The 20,146-nt window shown below is 47.2% G+C and overlaps 4 protein-coding genes across 7 annotated transcripts; 3 read left to right on the forward strand and 1 right to left on the reverse strand.

Moving 5' to 3' along the window:
* Positions 1-2,478: 2,478 nt before the first annotated feature.
* On the reverse strand, positions 2,479-3,291 carry LOC112342030 (pentatricopeptide repeat-containing protein At5g56310-like). Its single transcript, XM_024663175.1, has one exon. It carries the CDS (start codon positions 3,289-3,291, stop codon positions 2,479-2,481), a length of 813 nt encoding a protein of 270 aa, XP_024518943.1.
* Positions 3,292-8,777: 5,486 nt separating this feature from the next.
* LOC112342031 (pentatricopeptide repeat-containing protein At4g02750-like) lies at positions 8,778-11,030 on the forward strand. The gene is made up of 2 exons (XM_024663176.1): positions 8,778-10,013; positions 10,140-11,030. The coding sequence occupies exons 1-2, from the start codon at positions 8,778-8,780 to the stop codon at positions 11,028-11,030; spliced, it is 2,127 nt and encodes a 708-aa protein (XP_024518944.1).
* Positions 11,031-15,802: 4,772 nt separating this feature from the next.
* On the forward strand, positions 15,803-18,194 carry LOC9650727 (auxin transporter-like protein 1). Its single transcript, XM_002989338.2, has 8 exons — positions 15,803-16,283; positions 16,384-16,572; positions 16,649-16,761; positions 16,850-17,033; positions 17,148-17,245; positions 17,317-17,524; positions 17,593-17,850; positions 17,915-18,194. Exons 1-8 carry the CDS (start codon positions 16,035-16,037, stop codon positions 18,104-18,106), a joined length of 1,491 nt encoding a protein of 496 aa, XP_002989384.1. The 5' UTR covers positions 15,803-16,034; the 3' UTR covers positions 18,107-18,194.
* Positions 18,195-18,217: 23 nt separating this feature from the next.
* Positions 18,218-20,146, forward strand: LOC112342018 (auxin transporter-like protein 1). Of its 4 annotated transcripts, none has more exons than XM_024663119.1 (8): positions 18,218-18,382; positions 18,435-18,623; positions 18,674-18,786; positions 18,872-19,055; positions 19,145-19,239; positions 19,301-19,508; positions 19,577-19,834; positions 19,887-20,143. In XM_024663119.1, exons 1-8 carry the CDS (start codon positions 18,239-18,241, stop codon positions 20,079-20,081), a joined length of 1,386 nt encoding a protein of 461 aa, XP_024518887.1. In that variant the 5' UTR covers positions 18,218-18,238; the 3' UTR covers positions 20,082-20,143. The 4 variants fall into 4 exon arrangements, with proteins under 4 accessions (XP_024518887.1, XP_024518888.1, XP_024518889.1 ...); XM_024663120.1 differs by having other exon boundaries at positions 18,507-18,623; XM_024663121.1 differs by having other exon boundaries at positions 18,269-18,382; positions 18,684-18,786; positions 19,887-20,146.

The following is a 20,146-nucleotide window of genomic DNA, read 5'->3' on the forward strand; positions in this document are numbered from 1 at the left end:
CACCCTCGCTATCATGCCCTTTGTGTTAGTCTCATTTCGGTCCCAAATGCTATTTATGGAAAGTGTCCAGATTTGCTCATTTGGCATATCTACAGAATGTAGAGATCGGCCTGAACACAATGGTGTTTGTCCCGTGTCCAAATTCGCAATCTAAGGACATTCCATATTTAGTAAGTTTCGAGTTTGTCCCAGAGACTAACTCCTGATACTAAGGGAGGCTTGGGGTGAAAGCCCAAAGCGTGTGTTCCTCAAGGGGGGGGGGCTGTGGGGGGTTCCAAATGTATAGTAGGGATAGTGGGTAGGTCGGGTATGGCCGACCAACCTGAGGCATAGTCTAGCTTCCGCTTGCGTGCCTGTCCTTGTTCTGCGTCCGGCTTGGGCCTAAGCCCAAGTTCCATTCCATGCTAGTTGGTGGAGTACCCATGTCCTCGCGTTAGGCCACTGGTATGCCGAAATAGCGCCAGACTCCGTTTGGCTCCGTTTTGCGTGCTGGTCCTGGCATTGGGATGCTGGTTACTCTAGGACTGTTCCAAGTCGCTCTGGGCTCCTGTCCCTTCGCTCCTTGGGCTTTATGCTCGGGAGTTGCTCCGTGGTTCGGTTCCGTCACTCCTTGGCTCCATGCTTGGGAGTTTGGCACCATTCCTTTGTTCAGTGGCCCAAGGCCCTGAACCTCGGGTTCCTATGGACACGTGGCATGGACACGTGGCATGTGACACGTGGCATCTGTCACGTGGCACAAAGAGGGTTTAGGTTCCGCTTCGTGGTGTTATCCTATGGTAAATCACTATAGGATAAAGGGTCAAAACCACGTGCGCTACAGAGATGGACCCGAGATGGAGTCCGAGATGGAGTCCGAGATGGGACCCGAGATAGAGTCCGAGATGGGACCCGAGATGGAGTCCGAGATGGACCCGATATGAAGTCCGAGATGGACCTGAGATGGAGTCTGAGATGGACCCGAGATGGAGTCCGAAGTCGAGACCGAGACCGAGATCGGGACCGAGACCGAGACCGAGACCGAGATCGGGACCGAGACCGAGACCGAGGCCGAGGCCGAGGCCGAGTCCGAGTCCGAGTCCGAGTCCGAGTCCGAGTCCGAGTCCGAGTCCGAGTCCGAGTCCGAGTTCGAGTCTGAGAGGGTGAAAGCCCAAAGCGTTCGTCTCCCAGACCCTGGGGGGTTTGGTGAGCTCCAAAAGTATAGTAGGGGGAGGATTGCAGTGGAGCCAGTTTTGCCAGGAAAGGCCAGTTTGGCCCAGGAAGGCCGGACCCAGTGTTGGGTGATGAGATGCCCACTGTGAAGTCCAAGACTGGAGTGAACACGGACCGACAAGTGGGGTAGCTTGGTGAAGTGTTCAAGAGCCGGCTCTAGTTCCCCCGGGAGATCGACTGGCCGATGCTCCCAGTCCAAGTGTGGGTGGCACTACCTACTTGGATACCTGGTGTGGCTCAACGGAACCCCGCTCTAAGCCCATGGCTAGAGCACCCAAAGGTAGAAGGCGAGGAGAGTACCCAGGTGGCTCGCGTAAGGCCACGGTGTTCCGAAATGTTGTCCCAAAGACCCAGACTGTGGAAAGGAAGCGGAGCAGTCCTCTGGGGTAGTGACCAAGGACACAGTCGTGTGGTGAGTAAGTCCCAGAGGACTGTGGGACTTAGTGGTCGGGCCTGTGGGTCTCGATCTAGTGGCAGTGTTGGCAAACACGGCCAGGGGCAGAAAGGGGACTTAGTGGGGACTGACAAAGGGATATTGGGGAAGGCGATTTCCCTTGTTTATGGGCATCCTAAGGATACTAAGGAGTGGATCTGAGATGACCACTCACGGATGGTTTGCCTAGTCTTGGATAGCCAAGACTGTGATGCAAGTGGTATTGGACTACCAGTGTGGCAAAGGTGATTGGGCATGGCCTCAGCGTAACGGGCTGCTATGTCGGTGGTACCTTTGAGTGTCGGTCATGGGATCAAACACGTGGAGCACTTGGACCAAGTGCAAATGTTGAGTGGCATGGATGCCATTCTCGGGGCTAGCAAGTCCCAAGTCCTGGATTGGACTTATGGAGGTTGTGAGTGAGACTCCTCCAAGTGGTTGGAGGTGTGGTTAAGTGACTAAAGTAAAATGGAAAATTTAGTCGCTTACAGATTGGAGCATTCTTACAGACATCTTCAAATATACATTTAGACTTACCAACGATTGTGATAATGTCTTTCAACAATTGCATCATTTTTATCAAGGGTCATCTCAGTCAATAATGCAAATTTGTGTTGTTTCTAAAGCATCTTGCTTTGTGCAGAGCTAAATATGTCGAAACAGATCAAATTGGGAATATTGTGGCTAACACTTTGTCAAAATCTTGTAAGACTTGTGCATGCACTTGTTCTAGCTACTTTTGATGATGCTCACTCAAGCTATGGCAAGGAGAATGGCTGGAATCAAATAATATAATGCTGGCAAAATCAGGAGCCTCACATAAAAATCCTAAATTCTTAGCTCCCATCGAGGATGCCAGCCAGCGTCACGTATGAGGACGATTCGCACGGCTCCAACGCCACCGCCCTCCCCGCCGCCAGTGTGCCACGCTGTGCGTCGCCGTGGCTCCAGCACGAGCTCAGCAACGATTGCCACAGCGCACCCCCGTCGGATTTAAACGGCATGCCCCGGATGAGATCCTCCGCGTCACCCAGCTTGCCCGCCCTGCCCAGGAGAACAATCATGCAGCAGTAGTGCCACGCCGTGGGCGAGAGGCCGTGGTCCTGGGCGGACGAGAGGAAGATCTCGATCGCCAACTGGAGCGCCCCAGCGTGGCTGCAAGTGCTGAGGATCATGAGGAAGCTCACCCCGTCGGGATCGATCCCATCAAGCAGCATGGATTGGAAGGACACCAGGCAGCTCGCGATGCGCCCGCTGTGCGCATAGGCCGCGATCATCGTGTTCCACGCGATCAAATTCCTCACGGGCATGGCGAGGAAGCTCCTCTCGGCATCACCCATGCAGCCGCATTTGGCATACATGTTGACGATTGCACCGCCCAGCACGAGATCCCTGCCGCCGCCCAAGTACTCCACCACGATCTTCCCGACCTGGAGATCCGAGACCACCGCACACGCATCGAGGATTGCCACTAGTGTTTCCGGATCCGGCTCCGTCCCCTCAAGATCCATCAGACGGAAGAGCTGGATCGTGTGCTTGGATCGGCCGTCCTGGCGTAGGCCAGGATTATCGCTGCCCACAGGCAGAGCGGGCGATCCGGCGAGGCATCGAAGATCGCGCGCGCGGAATCTCGCAATGTAGCCGGTCATCATCCCATTCCACGAGCAGATCATGGGGGTGAGGTCGAATATCCGCCGCGATTCCTCCAAATGCCCCGCTTGGGCATTTGCGAAAGCCAGAGCGTTCCAGGAGACATGGCTGTGTTGCGGCATAGAGGAGAATATACTTTGCACAGATTGTATATTCGTTTGCTCCGCGTACACCATCACCATGGTGTTCCATGAAAACGTGTCGTGCCCCGGTATCTTGTCAAACAACCCTTCTGATTGCTGCAAATGCCCGGTTTCGGCATATGCCTAGAGCATGCAGTTCCAGCAGACGAGATTCTTGGGCGATGCCATGGAGTGAAATATACCCGTGGCATCTTCCAGATTTCCTGCTTTTGCAGCCGCCGCAATCGCCAGCGTGCTCGTGATCACGTCCTCCTCTGGCACCGCTGCAGCAATTGTCTTGAACTCCTCGTACTCGGACTGGCAGTGGCAATTCGCAGCGCAGGCGTGGAGGAAGCTGTTTCAGGAGACGATGCTGTGCTGCGGGATCCTGCCGAAGATCTCGCACACCAAGCCCAGATCACGATCGAGTGCACGGGCATCACGTCGAACATCCGCCGTGCACCACAGAGGTCGCCGCTGGCTGCGTGGGCTTCAAGTAGCGCGTTCCATGACACCACATTGGGCTCGGGGATCCGCTTGAAGAGGACCCAAGCGGTGCCCAAGTCCCCGGTTTGGGCAAATCCCGCAAGCATGGTGGTGCACGACACCACGTCCCAACTGGGGAGCCTCTCAAACGCAAGCTTGGCGGTGGCCAGTTCTCCGAGGGTAATGTGTATATCGAGAATGGTGTTCCACGACACTATGCTCCTCTCGAGCATAGCAAGAAACAGTTCGTGAATGTGGGAAATATGCTCAGACCGGGCATATGCTGCGAGAATTATATTACAAGAGACAACGCTGCGCTGTGGCATTTTGTTGAAGAGTTTCTCGGCGGTGGTGGTATCCCCGCCGCGTATAAACGCACTGATTAGTAGATTCCAGCTGAAAACGTTCCTCTCTCCCATCGAGTCTGTGATTCGTACAGATGGCCGCCAAGATGATCATGTTCCAGGAGAAGACGTTGCGATTGCGCAGGCTCTGGAAGAGGGATTGCGACTCGTGGAGACATCCATGGTAGCCATAGAGCTGGATGAGGGAATTCACCAGGAGATTGTCTTGGGTCTGGCTGGCCCTGGCAATTAGCGTGTGGAGACGCCGGCCTTTGTTGAGTGCTCGCAGCCGGCAGCATTCCCAGAGGAGATTGGCACAGAGATCTCGTTGGAATGGAGCTTGCGCCGCCTCCAGTTGATCGATCGCGTGCTTGAGACCAGAGTGGACCTTAGCATCAAATTTAGAACCTTTGAATCATGCTCGGTGCAATTATTTACTGTTTAGAAGTTGTTATAACTTTGAAAAGAAATTCAGTAGCTATATATATTTATATTAATTTATTTTGAAGGAAAAAGGAATAAATCATTAATAATATTTTGAAATACTATTATTTTTGTTGTTAATGTTATTTTAAATATTAATAATTTGATATAGGTTATGAGTGCAATGGTATATAGAAATGTAATATAGAAATGCATATATCAATTTGCCCATGAGTGAGTGGAGTAACTTTATATACAGAAGTAAGTGGTCTAGATTAAAACCAAATTAAGAATTATCAAAATCTTACTATGTTAATATTAATATATGATATCATAGCTATACACTTGGACTTCACATCATCCCTTCCTCTCTAAATGATGGAAGACAATCAAGGTTCTTTCATGGATACGCTGAGATCTGGAGGAATATCATAAGGTAGTATCAATGGATTTGTAAGTGATGTCAATTGTTTTTGATCCTTTTGTACGAAGCATTTTAATTGTTGCATATGCACAATTTTTGGAGGATTGGCTTGTTAAACATCATGTCTAACCTCAAAAACTTGTGATCCAACTTGCCATAACACTTAATACAATCCCTTCTACTAAGTAAAGAGTCTTTTAGACAAACCACGTACAGACATGTTCCTCCCACGTCCCCTTTGAGTGGATTAAGACATCATTAATGAAATCAATAATCACTTCCAGTATATTGCAAAGAACCTCATCCATCATCCACTGAAAAATTGTTAGAGCATTGTTTAAACACAATGGCATCACCAAGAACTTGTACAAACCAAATAACATTAAAAAGTAGTCTTAGGAATATCTTCTTTGGCCATTAGCATTTGGTAGTTTCTAGAAGCAAAATTTAACTTGGTAAACTAACAATTTCGCCCCAGACAATCCAAAAGATCAACAATGTGAGGAAAAGGGTACACATCCAAAATTGTCACTTCGTTTAATACTTGATGCAAAAACAAATACCCCTATTAAGCTTTGTCACAAAATAAGATTCATATACCCAAGTACTTTGCGACTTTCGAATAATAACCTTTTCTAACATCTCTTTGACGTTTGTATGGAAAATCTTGATCTCTTTTAATGACTGATGACGAACAAGAATCTTGATTAGATGAGCATCCTTAGTTGGAATAGGATGATATGTTGCCAGCTTGGCCCCAAAAAATAGGCCAAAATCAAAAAGATCAACACACTCCTTCATGAGCTGATTAATTGCTACAACACAAAAACTGTTGGAAGGATCGAAAGAGGAAATAAAGGAACAAGATGGAAACAAAGAAGAAAGTAATAGGGAGATAAAAGTGATGGAAGCAAAAGTAATAATAAAAGGACAAAGAAGAAAAGAAGTGAGAAAAATGGAATAAATATAAAAAAGTATGAGACAAGGGGGAAAAACCTAAAAAAAAAATTAGCATGATTCTGTTGCAACCAATTTATATTAAGAATGAGGTCAAAAGCTTGATTCGACACCACTCACAATGGTTGCAGCTCAAACTCGAGATTGTCTATATGCACAACTAGGTTTGCCTTATCCCATGCACATGTGTATGTATAACTGTTGTTATAAAGAATGAAAACTAACTCTACCACACGACGCAAATGTAAATGGCAATGTGTAGCAACAGACTGAGAAATAGAAGATAAACTCAAGTTTGTATCAACCAATATAAAAAGAATATCACCTTGCTCTTGTCCTTGAACTCAAGCAGCAATAGCATCAACTTCCATTAAAGCAAGACTATTTTTTATAAAAAGTGGAGCTAAAAGATGTTTAACAAGAAGTGAAAGAGGTGATATTATGCCAAGTGAATGATACAAACATCCAGTACAGCTTTTCCCGCTCCTAATCACCGCCAGGCGATCGATTGGCCTGTCCAGAGAAGAGATGCTGTTGCTATTGCTATTGGTGCTAGTGCTGCTCTCGGTGTCCTCGTCCTTCATCATCTTGCTCGTCGCTCTGGCGATGGATACTCCCAATGGATTGATCGCTTACCTCACCCCAGTTTGGTTGTGTAATTATCTTAGTCTTTTAGTGCCCTTTGTGAAACATGAGACTTTTTAGATACAAAGATGAAAGTTGGATAGTTGCAACTACCTTTGGCATCTTCTTTGTTGTTAATATCATTGCCATTGCTTTGGTTTTATGGCTGTGATTGTGAACTTGCATTGTGTGATGTGTAGTTGCCATGTGGAACTCTCTAGCAATGCAATGTTAGAGGTGTTTCTCCTGTTTTAGTAGCTGTTTTTTTCTCTAGACCCTTCAAAAAGTCTATCAACATTATTGTTCCTTTACCAAAAGAAAAGAAACCATCTTAAATTATTAACATATTTTACAAACTTAATAATAGCATGCTGTTTTAGTTGACCATACACTTATAGGTGGTTTTCCATCTTTGGAAAGAACAAGGTTACAATCTATTTGGAGAGCAAGTATTGATGGTTCAACACATTTAAATTTTCTACAATATGTTCCTGTTGAAAATAAAGCTTTAGAATCAAATGCAGAATAAAGAACTAAATTTCCATCCTCTTGTAATCTTAATCTACAATCAAAAATTAATCCATTAGTTCCAGTAAACCATAGAACTATAGTTTTATAATATACAACAGTATTACAATCCTCCTGTATTATAAACACATACGCTTTATACAGATGTATTAAAAACTCACCTGAACTACGAGTGGATATATGCATCCCTTTATATTTACTAAGTAGTATACTTTTAAAGATGTTACAAAATTTAAAAGGAAAAGAAAATGAATGAATATTAGAAGAAGGTGTTATCATAAGTGCATAGTTACGTATTGTATAAAGTACTGAGAAAACACCAAGATCATGTTGAACAACAACAGTTATAAGATGTGATGCTCTTAAGTTATTAGCAGTATGATATATTTCTCCAGCAACAGTCATTAATAAATGACTAACAGCATCATTATTGACTTCACGAATTCCATGATCATTTATTGGACAATTAACACCAGCAGAAAAAATGGCTAATACCATATCAATTATAACCGCTTCACCATTTGAAAGACCAGCCCAAAAAAATGAATGGAAAACAGAATGTTCTGGTAGTTCCATGTGATGGTAGCCTTTGACCTATAAATGCTGTTAGGCTTATCATAATATTTAAATACCCTATTGTATTTTGAAGAGCATTGGATGTTCCATAATCTTCATAATGAAATACATTAGGTGCATAAGCTATTTGAGAGAAAAAAAATGATAAAATAGAAAAATAAAATAAAATAAATCATTGATAGAAAATATAAAAATTAAATCTCATCTTATATTAGTGTCTTAAAAACAGTTTCATATTAACAGATGTCAGATTTTTATTAAACTATAATTATATTATATTTAAATAATTAGGTGATATAAACATATTTCTAAATGGACATAGTTATATACATTACTCTTTTGCTCTCAACTACATTATAAAAGAGATAAAGTGTTGTAAATTTTAATAAAAGTACCTTATCTAAATCTTATGGTCATTCAACTTTGAATTATATTAATGCAATCACAATAGAGAATATGCCATCCAAAAAAAGTCTGCATTACCATAGCTTGCAAAAGCTTGCAAAATCTGAAGATTGTATTTGATATATCATGTTCCAATTCCATATCAAATCTAAACCATTAGCTTTGATAAACTTGCATTTGATGTTAAGGCTCCATTCCTATGGTTACCTTGTAATGGTTCCCTTTGTTATCTAGAAGTACTTCTTTTTCCAGAAAGGCTTAATCATTAAAAACTTTTGTTATTATAGACTATTTGAATCGAAATTGTAGTTATAAATACATACTTTTTAGTTTAATGCAAGTGTTTTTAATGCTTGGGAGTTGAGCTGTTGATAATTCTTAATTCATCCAACTTTGAGGACTGCATAAAATAAATTGATTCTCACAGAGCTTAGTGTATTTATTAGGACTCACATTATTTTTACTCACCAATGGTCTGGTTATATTAAATAGAATATACAAGGATACTCAAGTAAAAATTAAAAAGTAATTTAATTGCACCTAAAGCAAAGTGGTTGTCCATATTGGAGATAAAGTGAATATAGTTTCTAAATTTGATGCTAAGGCTTCACCCGGGTCTCAAGCACGCGATCGATCGACTGGAGGCGGCACAAGCTCCGTTCCAACGAGATCTCTGTGCCAATCTTCTCCGGGAATGCTGCCGGCTGCGAGCGCTAAACGAAGGCCGGCGTCTCCACGCGCTAATCGCCAGGGCCGGCCAGACCCAAGACAATCTCCTGGTGAATTCCCTCATCCAGCTCTATGGCTACCATGGATGTCTCCACGAGTCGCAATCCCTCTTCCAGAGCCTGCGCAATCGCAACGTCTTCTCCTGGAACATGATCATCTCGGCCTACATCCACAGCGGCCATCTGTACGAATCACAGAAACTCTTCCACTCGATGGGAGAGAGGAACGTTTTCAGCTGGAATCTACTAATCAGTGCGTTCATACGCGGCGGGGATACCACCACCGCCGAGAAACTCTTCAACAAAATGCCACAGCGCAGCGTTGTCTCTTGTAATACAATTCTCGCAGCATATGCCCGTTCTGGGCATATTTCCCACATTCACGAACTGTTTCTTGCTATGCTCGAGAGGAGCATAGTGTCGTGGAACACCATTCTCGATATACACATTACCCTCGGTGAAGTGGCCACCGCCAAGCTTGTGTTTGAGAGGCTCCCCAGTTGGGACGTGGTGTCGTGCACCACCATGCTCGCGGGATTTGCCCAAACCGGGGACTTGGGCACCGCTTGGGCCCTCTTCAAGCGGATCCCCGAGCCCAATGTGGTGTCATGGAACGCGCTACTCGAAGCCCACGCAGCCAGCGGCGACCTCTGTGGCGCACGGCGGATATTCGACGTGATGCCCGTGCGCTCGATCGTGTCGTGGAACGAGATCCTCCAGCCAAGCGCGGTGTTGGGCGGGGATCTTGGCTTGATGCGCGAGATCTTCGGCAGGATCCCGCAGCACAGCATCGTCTCCTGGAACATCTTCCTCCACGCCTGCGCTGCGAATTGCCGCTGCCAGTCCGAGTACGAGGAGTTCAAGACAATTGCCGCAGCGGTGCCGGAGGAGGACGTGGTCACGAGCACGCTGGCGATTGCGGCGGCTGCAAAAGCATGGAATCTGGAAGATGCCGAGGGTATATTTCACTCCATGACATCGCCCAAGAATCTCGTCTGCTGGAACTGCATGCTCCAGGTATATGCCGAAACCGGGCATTTGCAGGAATCAGAAGAGTTATTTGACAAGATGCCGGGACACGACACGTTTTCATGGAACACGATGGTGACGGTGTACGCGGAACAAAAGAATATACACTCTGCGCAAAGGATATTCTCCTCTATGCCGCAACGCAGCCATGTCTCCTGGAACGCTCTGGCTTTCGCAAATGCCCAAGCGGGGCATTTGGAGGAATCGCGGCGGATATTCGACCTCACCCCCATGACGAACCTCTGCTCGTGGAATGGGATGATGACCGGATACATTGCGAGCCTCGACCTAGATTCCGCGCGCGCGATCTTCGATGCCTCGCCGGATCGCCCGCTCTGCCTGTGGGCGGCGATGATCCTGGCCTACGCTCAGGACGGCCGATCCAAGCACGCGATCCAGCTCTTCCGTCTGATGGATCTCGAGGGGACGGAGCCGGATCCGGAAACCCTAGCGGCGATCCTCGACGCGTGCGCGGTGGTCTCGGATCTCCAGGTCGGGAAGATCGTGGTGGAGTACCTGGGCGGCGGCGGCGGCGTGGATCTCGTGCTGGGCGGCGCGATCGTCAACATGTATGCCAAATGCGGCTGCGTGGGCGACGCCGAGAGGAGCTTCCTCGCCATGCCCACGAGGAATTTGATCGCGTGGAACACGATGATCGCGGCCTATGCGCACAGCGGGCGCATCGCGAGCTGCCTGGCGTCCTTCCAATCCATGCTGCTCGATGGGATCGATCCCGACGGCGTGAGCTTCCTCACGATCCTCAGCGCTTGCAGCCACGCCGGGGCGCTCCAGTCGGCGATCGAGATCTTCCTCTCGTCCGCCCAGGACCACGGCCTCTCGCCCACGGCGTGGCACTACTGCTGCGTGATTGATCTCCTGGGCAGGGCGGGCAAGCTGGGCGACGCGGAGGATCTCATCCGGGGCATGCCGTTTAAATCCGACGAGGGCGCGCTGTGGCAGTCGTTCTTGAGCTCGTGCCGGAGCCACGGCGACGCGCAGCGCGGCACACTGGCGGCGCGGAGGGCGGCGGCGTTGGAGCCGCGCGAATCGTCCTCATACGTGACGCTGGCCGGCGTCCTCGATGGGAGCTAAGAATTTAGGGTTTTTATGTGAGGCCTCAGTCTTCCTTTTCCAAGTCTTGGCTCTTCTTCTTCCCGATTTTCTGGAATCCCTCAAATGTAAATATGAACTGACAGCAACTTTCGACGAAGACAAATCACTTTTCTCCTCGACAGTATATGCGGAAAAAAAAATCCACCGTCACCATCACGTCATCTGTCAGATGCAACGAGAAGGATGGCCTTCCTGATTTCCAAGAAGGATTCGCTTCACGCCTTCGAGATCAGACCTGGAACGCTTCCCCCTCGCGATCCTTCCAGTGCCGTGACGAGCATCGTCCAGGAAACGGGGCCATGATCGACGAGGCGCGATCGCTCTTGTGCCAAGAACAGGAGCTCAACAGCGATGTGTGGAATTCGGTCATGGCTCTGTGTTCTTGGAATGGGGACGGAAGAAGGGGCCTGGAGGATGCATCAGATGGGAGTGAGGCCGTAGCTTCAGCACTGCGATCGGCGCTTGCACGGCAATCGGCAATTTCGCACAGGGGTGGAGCATTTTTTGCCAGATCGGGATCCCATATCTGGAGCTGGATCGAGAGAATGTTTGGGGAAACAGCGAGTCTGGAAGAACCCTAATTTTGTTGGAACTCGACCATCGCGGTGCAGGGCATCGGATGATGCGCCGCGCGCCACGACTGGATCCAATCCCTCGCGCTGGAGCGCATTACCCATCGACCGAAGTTAGTAACGAAGATCTGACGGCTGCGGATGTTCCTGATTGGATCCGACGGCTCCCGGCGTGTAATAAATTGCCATCCGAAATAAACATGACCTAGGGTTACAACAGGATGGGCGAGATGGGGGAGATGGCGATGTATGCGCGTATGATGAAGATCTCTCATACTCGTCTATATACTGGTGGAAAGAGGCCAAGATTCAAGGCGTCAGCGGCAAGCAAGACTCCAAAAATCGAGGCGCCAGTAGAAAAGAGTGTCGAGGCACTAGCATCGGCAAGCAAGGCTCCAAGAATCGAGGCACCAACAGAAAAGAGTGTCGAGGCACCAGCATCGGCAAGCAAGGCTCCAAAAATCGAGGCAGCAGCAGAAAAGAGTGTCGAGGCATCAGCATCGGCAAGCAAGACTCTTGACGAGCAAGTGTTGCTGCTTTCAGGTGGGATAGTGGATAAGAAAGCATCTGCAATGCAATTAATGGATGCGAAGCAGTATATGTGGGACACTCTCCAGGGTCGTACCAAGCAACAGCCGCCACGTCACTTCATAGCACAGCAAGAGGCCGGAGGAGAGTTCCCAAGCCCTGTTGTTCGCCTGGATTCACTGCAAAAACAAGTGAATGAGATTCAACCTCATCTCCAAGTGCTAGAGGATTGGATAGGATATTCGAAGCCTGAACTCTACGGGGTATTGGGGATCAATCGGTTCACTGCAGCTGCTGAGATTTTGGACGTTGCGGCAAGCTTCCTTTCTTACTTCACAAGGGAAGCCATACAGAAGCAGGGAGTCCTTGACGAGCTGGTGGACTGTGGGCCTAGAGGGCCTAGGAAGTTGAAGCCATACAGCTCCTATGACAAAGCTGCCATAACTTACGGGAGCCTGTGGTGGTTCGTTTTCAACAAGGAGGCAAGCGGGAAATCTCTAAGTGAGGTATGGCATGATTTTGAGATTCAGGGACAGGTACTTCTCCTTGATTGGGATCGGAAGCGAAGTTCAGCATGCAAAGAAGGCATGCATGTCATCTGTAAACAGGTTATCCAAGCCGCTGAGGAGGAGCTGGCCAAAGACATGGATTCCTGCCAGCAGCAGTGCGACATTAGGAAATGTATAGGGTTTTACTTGTCGTGCATCAAGCCAAGGCAGAACACTGGAGTGCACACAATGGGGATCCTGAACACTTTTCAATGGGCTTCCTCTTCCTCGACTACTGCAACTTTCTCAGTGGATAGGTTGGACATACAATTGAAGAAGATGGAGATGTCAGAGCTCCAGCAGAAGATTCGTGTCTTGTTCGATATTCACGGTCATGCTCACACTATTCCGGAGTTCAAGTATATCGCTGACACTTTCTACCCCCTGCTTAACTGGTACGCGACGAAGTTGGGGATCAAAGTGTTTGAGATCTGCGGTAGGAACAAGTTGGTGGATGAAGATGCAAGTGTCACTTATGAGTTTGTGGAGGGGAAGTGGATGAGAGATGGCCTTCAAGATCAGCATTGGTCTCTCCTATCTTGGTACAGCATATGGGAGTGAGCGACAGACTGCGTCGACTGAAAGTAAGTACTTGATTCTTGAATGAACGTCTGTTGTTCTGACGAGTTTTTTGTGTTGTTTGATTCAAGCTTATCAGATTTGCTATCGATTTTCGGTGCCTTTGCAAGCTGCTCAAAGAACAACTTCACGGGCTTTGGTTTACTCAATACTCAAGCGGTGCAGCGACCAGATCTGCAATCTTAAAGTATAGGATTCTTACACGAAAAACAGAAAAAGATGATACCCCAGTACCAAGTTTCATGTATAGAATATAGCACTATATACACTAGTATCGCTTCATACAAACACGTATCATTTGCAACAGTCGTACGAGTGCGATCGCCAAATATTCCTGGTATATTTTCTGGAATAAATCCAAGACATTCATGATTTATTTAGGCTTTCAACGTCGCAGAGTAGGTCTTAGCGAAATATGAATACAAATTACAAAATGGTAACAAGTTGGCACAAGCAGTGCAACAAGCAAACAATTCGGACACTCCAGGGACGGAGTGCAGTTTAAGCCTGGGAGTGTGATAAAGTGGGAATACGCCCAAGTCTGGAAGAACAGAATATTCACCCCACCACATCCTGGAATGCGCCGGAATGGAAGTACCGGAAGGTTGGAACGGATCCAACATCCAACCAATCGATTAGCCCTACATAAGCCTTGAAGTCGTCAACTCTTTGAAGGCACAGAGAGATAATGTGAGGTATGGCGGACCTCATGCTTGCCGTTTCCGATACTTTACAAGGCCAAGGGGTGGCACTCGAACTATTGAGAGACTGTCGAATTACAGGATGCCCTGGATGGTGACACTAAGTGAGATAAGAATTCGGACGACCAAGAAGCCAATAGAGAAAGAGATTGTTTCAAAGTCTGCGTTTATCAGGATGAACACCTGGTCGAGAAATTTGGACTGAGGCTCAAGACATTTTACAAGGCCATGTATGCGCCGCAAGGAGGGGCGAAGTCCTGTTTATGTCATGTATTTCAACTGGTATCATGGAATTGACGGGTTTGTTGATGTGAAAGATGGAGCTCTCGTCGACAGATACCTTGTTGCTACCCCGAGCAGCGGGATCCAAATGCTAAGTTTGCGGCCAACTTCATGAAAGCACAGTTTGCGAAGTGGGAGATCAACGTGATATCCCCGATGAGTGGGAAAAGCTCGGAAGGTTTGCAATTCAATCTATTGCTGGCTTTCGCGAGCTGGTGCGCTTAGCGCAGCATGACTTCCCCAGTTTTGTACACGTATGGGATGCGAGCCGGACCAAGGGGAAGCGTATCTTTGACGAAAGATCCTCTTTGGCCCAGATGTTGCTTCTTGGGACTGTGACATAGTACTTCCGGACTTGTGTGAAGTGGTTTTGATGGTGTGTGGTGTGCTTTGGAGAGCTTTACGAAAGGAAGAGTCCTTGGTCATCAGGAAAGAAAGTCCTTGCGAGCGCGGAACCCACAGTGAGGATGAAATAGACAAGCATATGACTGCAGTTGCGCTTTAGGGCTTTAGGGTTTCATGCGTTTCTTGTGGCGGCGCGCCGCCTTGACGGTGACAAATTAGCCACTTGCATTCTTCCACTCGCAGTGCAGATGGTCAGTCTCGTCACCCAAATCAAGCGCTCGGGCCGGTCGCGTTCCCATGGGGGCTCGATCCAATCGCCCACTGGAACTCGACGAGGCCCCACATTTTCTTCTTTCTCAAGAACCCTAAAAGTGCAAAGAAAAATCTTCCTTCTACTAGTCTTCGTTTTCTTTTTTCTTGGCTTCGAATGCATGATGTTTGAATCTTAGATATATGGAATTCCCCGTAAGTTCTAGGCTTCTTCCTCCCGGCTTTCTGGATTTCTGGTTTTGCTCTGAGTGCAAAGAAAACTCTTCCTTTTACTAGTCTTTGTTTTCTTTTATTCTTGGCTCGCATGATTGAGCATCGACCTGGAGAGTTTGAATCTTAGATCTATTGGAAAGTCTTCGTAAGTTCTAGGCTTCTTCTTCCCGACTTTCTGGATTTCTTGTCAAATTTATCAGCTGACAACAGCTTTAGTGGCAAGCGACTGATACAGTGATAGATGGTCCCGCGTGACAAACACTTTGTTCAAAGAAATGGTCTGTTCGAGGGATGAAATTGCTTGTTTGGTATGCAAATTCTCAAATCAAACCACTTCTGACTTCCACCTTGACAATATGATCTAAGATCGCTTGTAGAAACCAAATTTCCAAATCAAATCACTTCTCTCCTAGGATCTAAGATCGCTCGTAGGAACCTTCCACATGATGTGATTAATTTAATACCAATCTAACTAAGCCCACCTCTCAAGCAAAGTTTTGCGTGGCTGGATTTTTGTTGGCAAGTCGGTATTGCTTCACACGATCGTATGTGAAAGGATCTCTTTGTTGACCCCAATTTTACGTATACAATACGTCAGTCAACAATGGAGACCGTAGAAAAAAGTGTCCAGCGCAGATTCAATTCAATGAGGACCGAGTTTAAGAGATGGACAGGTTTCGACTTATTTGATATCCTGAATGACAAAACACGCCCATCTTGGACTTTATGCTTGTAATCAGAGAGCAAATTTACTATAGAAGCACCATTCGAAGTGGTAAAACGTTTGGATCTTAAATACCCCATCTTGGTAAAAGGGTGTGTTTTGTTCTTGGGCTGTGTCGCCGGCGATGATCTTATAGTGGGATTGGACAAGAAACCATTCTTCTTCTTCCTCCAATTGTTCTTCTTGTTCTTCATCGTTTATAGTGCGTCATTTCCAAGAAAATGGGAAGTGAAGCGTCGTACTATGACCATGAGAACAATGCGAGCACCACCACTCCGGATTACTCCTCCCCGATTCCCATCCTCCACGGCAAAGCCGGCAATCAATCAACCGGGAATGACCAGCAAGAACAACACCACCAAGATCACGCGATTCTTTCCAGGGATGAGTCATGGTTTGGGACTTTCAAGTCGATCTTCTGGCACGGTGGCTCTGCTTTTGATGCGTGGTTGAATGCTACTTCCACCCAGGTGAGTTTCAGCTCAATCACAAAATCATTCTGGAAGAGTTTTTCACTGTTGAATCTTGCGAACTTTTTCTTTTTCCCTTTCTTTTTTCTTCCCTCCGAAGATCGCTCAAGTTCTTCTCACTTTCCCCTATTCCTTCGCTCAACTCGGGCTAGCCTCCGGAATCGTGTTCCAGCTCCTCTATGGATTCATGGGCTGCTGGACATGCTACATGATCACATCGCTCTACGCGGACTACAGAGCAGCCAAAGAGAAGGAGAATCCAAAAGCGTTCGAAAAACACACCATCCAGGTATTTATAAAATCACCATAGCCGAAAGCTCTTAGTTCTGCGCATTTTTTCTAAGGATCTTTCGTCCCCTTTCTAGTGGTACGAAGTTCTCGGAGGATTGCTGGGACCCTACTGGAGAGCCGCGGGGATCTTCTTCAACACCGCGCTGCTATTTTGCACGGCCACCATCCAAGTGATCGCTTGCGGGAGGTAAAACACAGATCCAAATCTTCTCCGCGACCCATGAGACCCAATGCCCAGATCTCTCTGAATCGCTTCTCTTCTTGATCGCCCACAGCACCGTCTACTACATCAACGATTCTCTCCCCAAGCGGACATGGACCATAATCTTTGGAGCTTGCTGCATCATTACCGTGCTCATCCCCACCGCTCACAACTACAGAGTTTTATCCTTCACGGGGATCCTCATGACCACCTACACGGCCTGGTATCTCACCATAGCCGCCGGAATTCACGACAAGGTTGGCCATTTTCTTGCTTGTTCTCGTCATTTTCTTCGCTTCTCCTGGATTTTTGTCCGATTTTCTTCGATTCAATCGAGACTTACGCGCTGCTTCTCTTCTTTTCCTGGTCAGGTTCCGAATGTGACTCACTCTGGACCCAAGAATATCGTGCAGTACTTCACGGGTGCGACTAACATCCTCTACGCGTTTGGCGGTCACGCTGTGACAGTGTAAGTTGTGGAAAAAGCTTCGAAGCCATTGATTGAATGATCTGATTGTTTGGTGGAACTTTTTCTTCCAGGGAGATCATGCATGCGATGTGGAAGCCACGCAAATTCAAGCTCGTCTACCTCTACGCCATCCTCTACATCTTCACGCTCACGCTCCCGTCCGCCATCACCGTCTACTGGCGATTTGGCGATACGATGCTCCACAGCGCAAACGCGTTTGGGGTGTTCCCGAAAAACAAGTTCCGAGATGCTGCCGTCATCCTCATGCTCATGCACCAGGTGAGTCTTGCTCGATCGATACGCGAACTCTGGAGTAATTTCTGTGTGATCGATTGGACTTTGTGCAGTTCATAGAGTTTGGGCTGATTGGCCTTCCGGTCTTTCTCATCTGGGAGAAGTTTTTGGGTGTCCATCACTCCAAGTACTACATTCTCCGAGCCATTGCAAGAATTCCCGTCGTTCTCGCGATCTGGTTCATCGCGATCATGATCCCGTTTTTCGGGCCGATCAACTCCGCCGTTGGATCTTTGCTCGTAACTTTCAGCGTATATCTTATACCCTGCGCCGCTCATATGGTTGTGAACTCCAAATCCACGGCCAGAAAGGTCTGACTTCGTGGACTTTTTCGTCTTTTTTTGCCAGACTTTGACCGTGCGTTTGACTTTTCAGGCCGCCATAGAACAGCCGCCCAGGTGGATCAGAAGCTGGACAGTGGTGTATGTTCTCAATTCTTTGATAATTGTGTGGGTGGTGATTGTTGGATTTGGGTTTGGAGTGTATGCAAGTGTGAAGAATCTGGTGGATCAGATCGATACGTTTGGATTGTTTGCCAGATGCTACCAATGCCCCAAAAAACACTAAAGATTTATACATTTCAATCAAAAAGGGAGAAAGATAAAACACAAAAAGCTGTACAGCAGTCCATCTTATGAATCTCGAGATATTTTTATATAGTGAAATTGTGTGGACGATATTCCATTCCCAGAACTTGTGATGTGTGAGCTTTCTGATCTGAATGACCAACAGCAACAAGAACACAGGCTTGATCCAAATGACACATGGTTTGAAACTTTCAAGTCGATCGCCTGGCACGGTGGCTCCGCTTTTGATGCATGGTTGAATGCCACCTCCGCCCAGGTTAGTCTATCATTTTGATCTCGCCTGCGAACCATTTGCGGTTTTCTATAAGATCGCCCAAGTTCTTCTCACATTTCCCTATTCGTTCGCTCAACTCGGGCTAGCATCTGGAATTGTGTTCCAGGTGCTCTATGGATTCATGGGCTGCTGGACATGTTACATGATCACGTCTCTCTACGCAGACTACAGGGCGGCCAAAGAGAAAGAAAACCCGAAAGCTTTCGAGAATCACACTATCCAGGTATGCGAATCATCCACCAGTCCAAATATCAGCTTCTACTTCATTTCTAGTGGTATGAAGTTCTTGGAGGATTGCTGGGACCCTATTGGAGAGCGGCAGGGATCTTCTTCAACACCGTGCTTCTATTTTGCACAGCCACCATCCAAGTGATCGCTTGCGGGAGGTAAGAAGTCCAAGTTTTTTCCACAAACCCACGAGACCCAATGCCCGGATCCCTCTGAATCGCTTCTCTTCTTGATTGCCCCCAGCACTGTGTACTACATCAAAGATTCTCTCCCCAAGCGGACATGGACAATAATCTTTGGAGCTTGCTGCCTCGTTACCGTGCTCATCCCCAGCGCTCACAACTACAGAGTTTTATCCTTCTCGGGGATCCTCATGACCACCTACACGGCGTGGTATCTCACCATAACCGCTGTAATTCACGGCAAGGTTGGTCTTTTCCTTCTGTTCTTGCTGTTTGTTTGTTTTCCTTTGTTCTTCTTCGTTTTCACGAGACATTGAGATTTGAATCTCATTAGGATCCGGATGTCACTCACTCTGGAGCAAAGAACGTCGTGCAGTACTTCACTGGCGCCACGAATATCCTTTACGCCTTTGGTAGTACTGTGACAGTGTAAGCTTGAATCCAAAGGTCCATGAAACTAGAGAATTGGCCACGGTGAAATTTTTTCCAGGGAGATCATGCATGCAATGTGGAAGCCACGCAAATTCAAGCTCGTCTACCTGTACGCCATCGTCTACATTTTCACGCTCACGCTCCCGTCCGCCATCGCTGTCTACTGGCGATTTGGTGACAAGATGCTCGACAACGCCAATGCGTTTGCGGTGTTTCCAAAAACTAAGTTCCGCGACGCTGCCGTCATCCTCATGCTCATGCACCAGGTGATCGTTTTCTTTTGTTGGTTTAACATGAACTTGATCATGATCGATTTTCCTTGCTTGTGATCCAGTTTATACAGTTTGGGCTCATTAGCCTTCCAATCTTTATCATCTGGGAAAAGTTTGTGGGTGTCCATCACTCCAAATACTACGTTCTTCGAGCCATTGCGAGGATTCCTGTTGTTCTCGCGACATGGTTCATCGCGATCATGATCCCGTTTTTCGGGCCAATCAACTCCGCCGTTGGATCTTTGCTCGTAACCTTCAGCGTATATCTCATACCTTGCTCGGCTCATATGGTTGCCAACTTCAAATCCACGGCCAGAAAGGTCTGACTTTGTTTCTTATCAGACTTTGACCGAGCGTTTGACTAATTTTCAGGCCGCCATAGAACAGCCCCCGACGTGGATCCTGAGAAGTTGGACCTTGGTGTATCTTCTCAATTCTTTCATAACTGTGTGGGTTTTAATTGTTGGATTTGGGTTTGGAGTGTATGCAAGTGTGAGGAATCTGGTGGATCAGATTGACTCGTTTGGATTGTTTGCCAGATGCTACCAGTGCACCCGAAAATGCTAATAAGGATCTGTCCAACGGCAATTAAAACTGCTAATGTGAATCCAAATATATTTGGAAGCTCTTGA

This window comes from Selaginella moellendorffii, unplaced genomic scaffold, assembly GCF_000143415.4.
Source record: "Selaginella moellendorffii unplaced genomic scaffold, v1.0 SELMOscaffold_97, whole genome shotgun sequence".
Classification (NCBI taxonomy): Eukaryota; Viridiplantae; Streptophyta; class Lycopodiopsida; order Selaginellales; family Selaginellaceae; genus Selaginella; species Selaginella moellendorffii.

Bases quoted from the DNA above. Each gene is read 5' to 3' on its own strand.
- LOC112342030 (XM_024663175.1), bottom strand. From the start codon at position 3,291: ATGACCGGCTACATTGCGAGATTCCGCGCGCGCGATCTTCGATGCCTC.
- LOC112342031 (XM_024663176.1), top strand. From the start codon at position 8,778: ATGCTAAGGCTTCACCCGGGTCTCAAGCACGCGATCGATCGACTGGAG. The intron at 10,014-10,139 runs GTGACGGTGTAC...GGGCATTTGGAG, and splicing joins CGTTTTCATGGAACACGATG to GAATCGCGGCGGATATTCGA.
- LOC9650727 (XM_002989338.2), top strand. From the start codon at position 16,035: ATGGGAAGTGAAGCGTCGTACTATGACCATGAGAACAATGCGAGCACC. The intron at 17,034-17,147 runs GTTGGCCATTTT...TTTCCTGGTCAG, and splicing joins CCGCCGGAATTCACGACAAG to GTTCCGAATGTGACTCACTC. The intron at 17,851-17,914 runs GTCTGACTTCGT...TTGACTTTTCAG, and splicing joins CCAAATCCACGGCCAGAAAG to GCCGCCATAGAACAGCCGCC.
- LOC112342018 (XM_024663119.1), top strand. From the start codon at position 18,239: ATGTGTGAGCTTTCTGATCTGAATGACCAACAGCAACAAGAACACAGG. The intron at 18,624-18,673 runs GTATGCGAATCA...CTTCATTTCTAG, and splicing joins TCGAGAATCACACTATCCAG to TGGTATGAAGTTCTTGGAGG. The intron at 19,509-19,576 runs GTGATCGTTTTC...CTTGTGATCCAG, and splicing joins TCCTCATGCTCATGCACCAG to TTTATACAGTTTGGGCTCAT.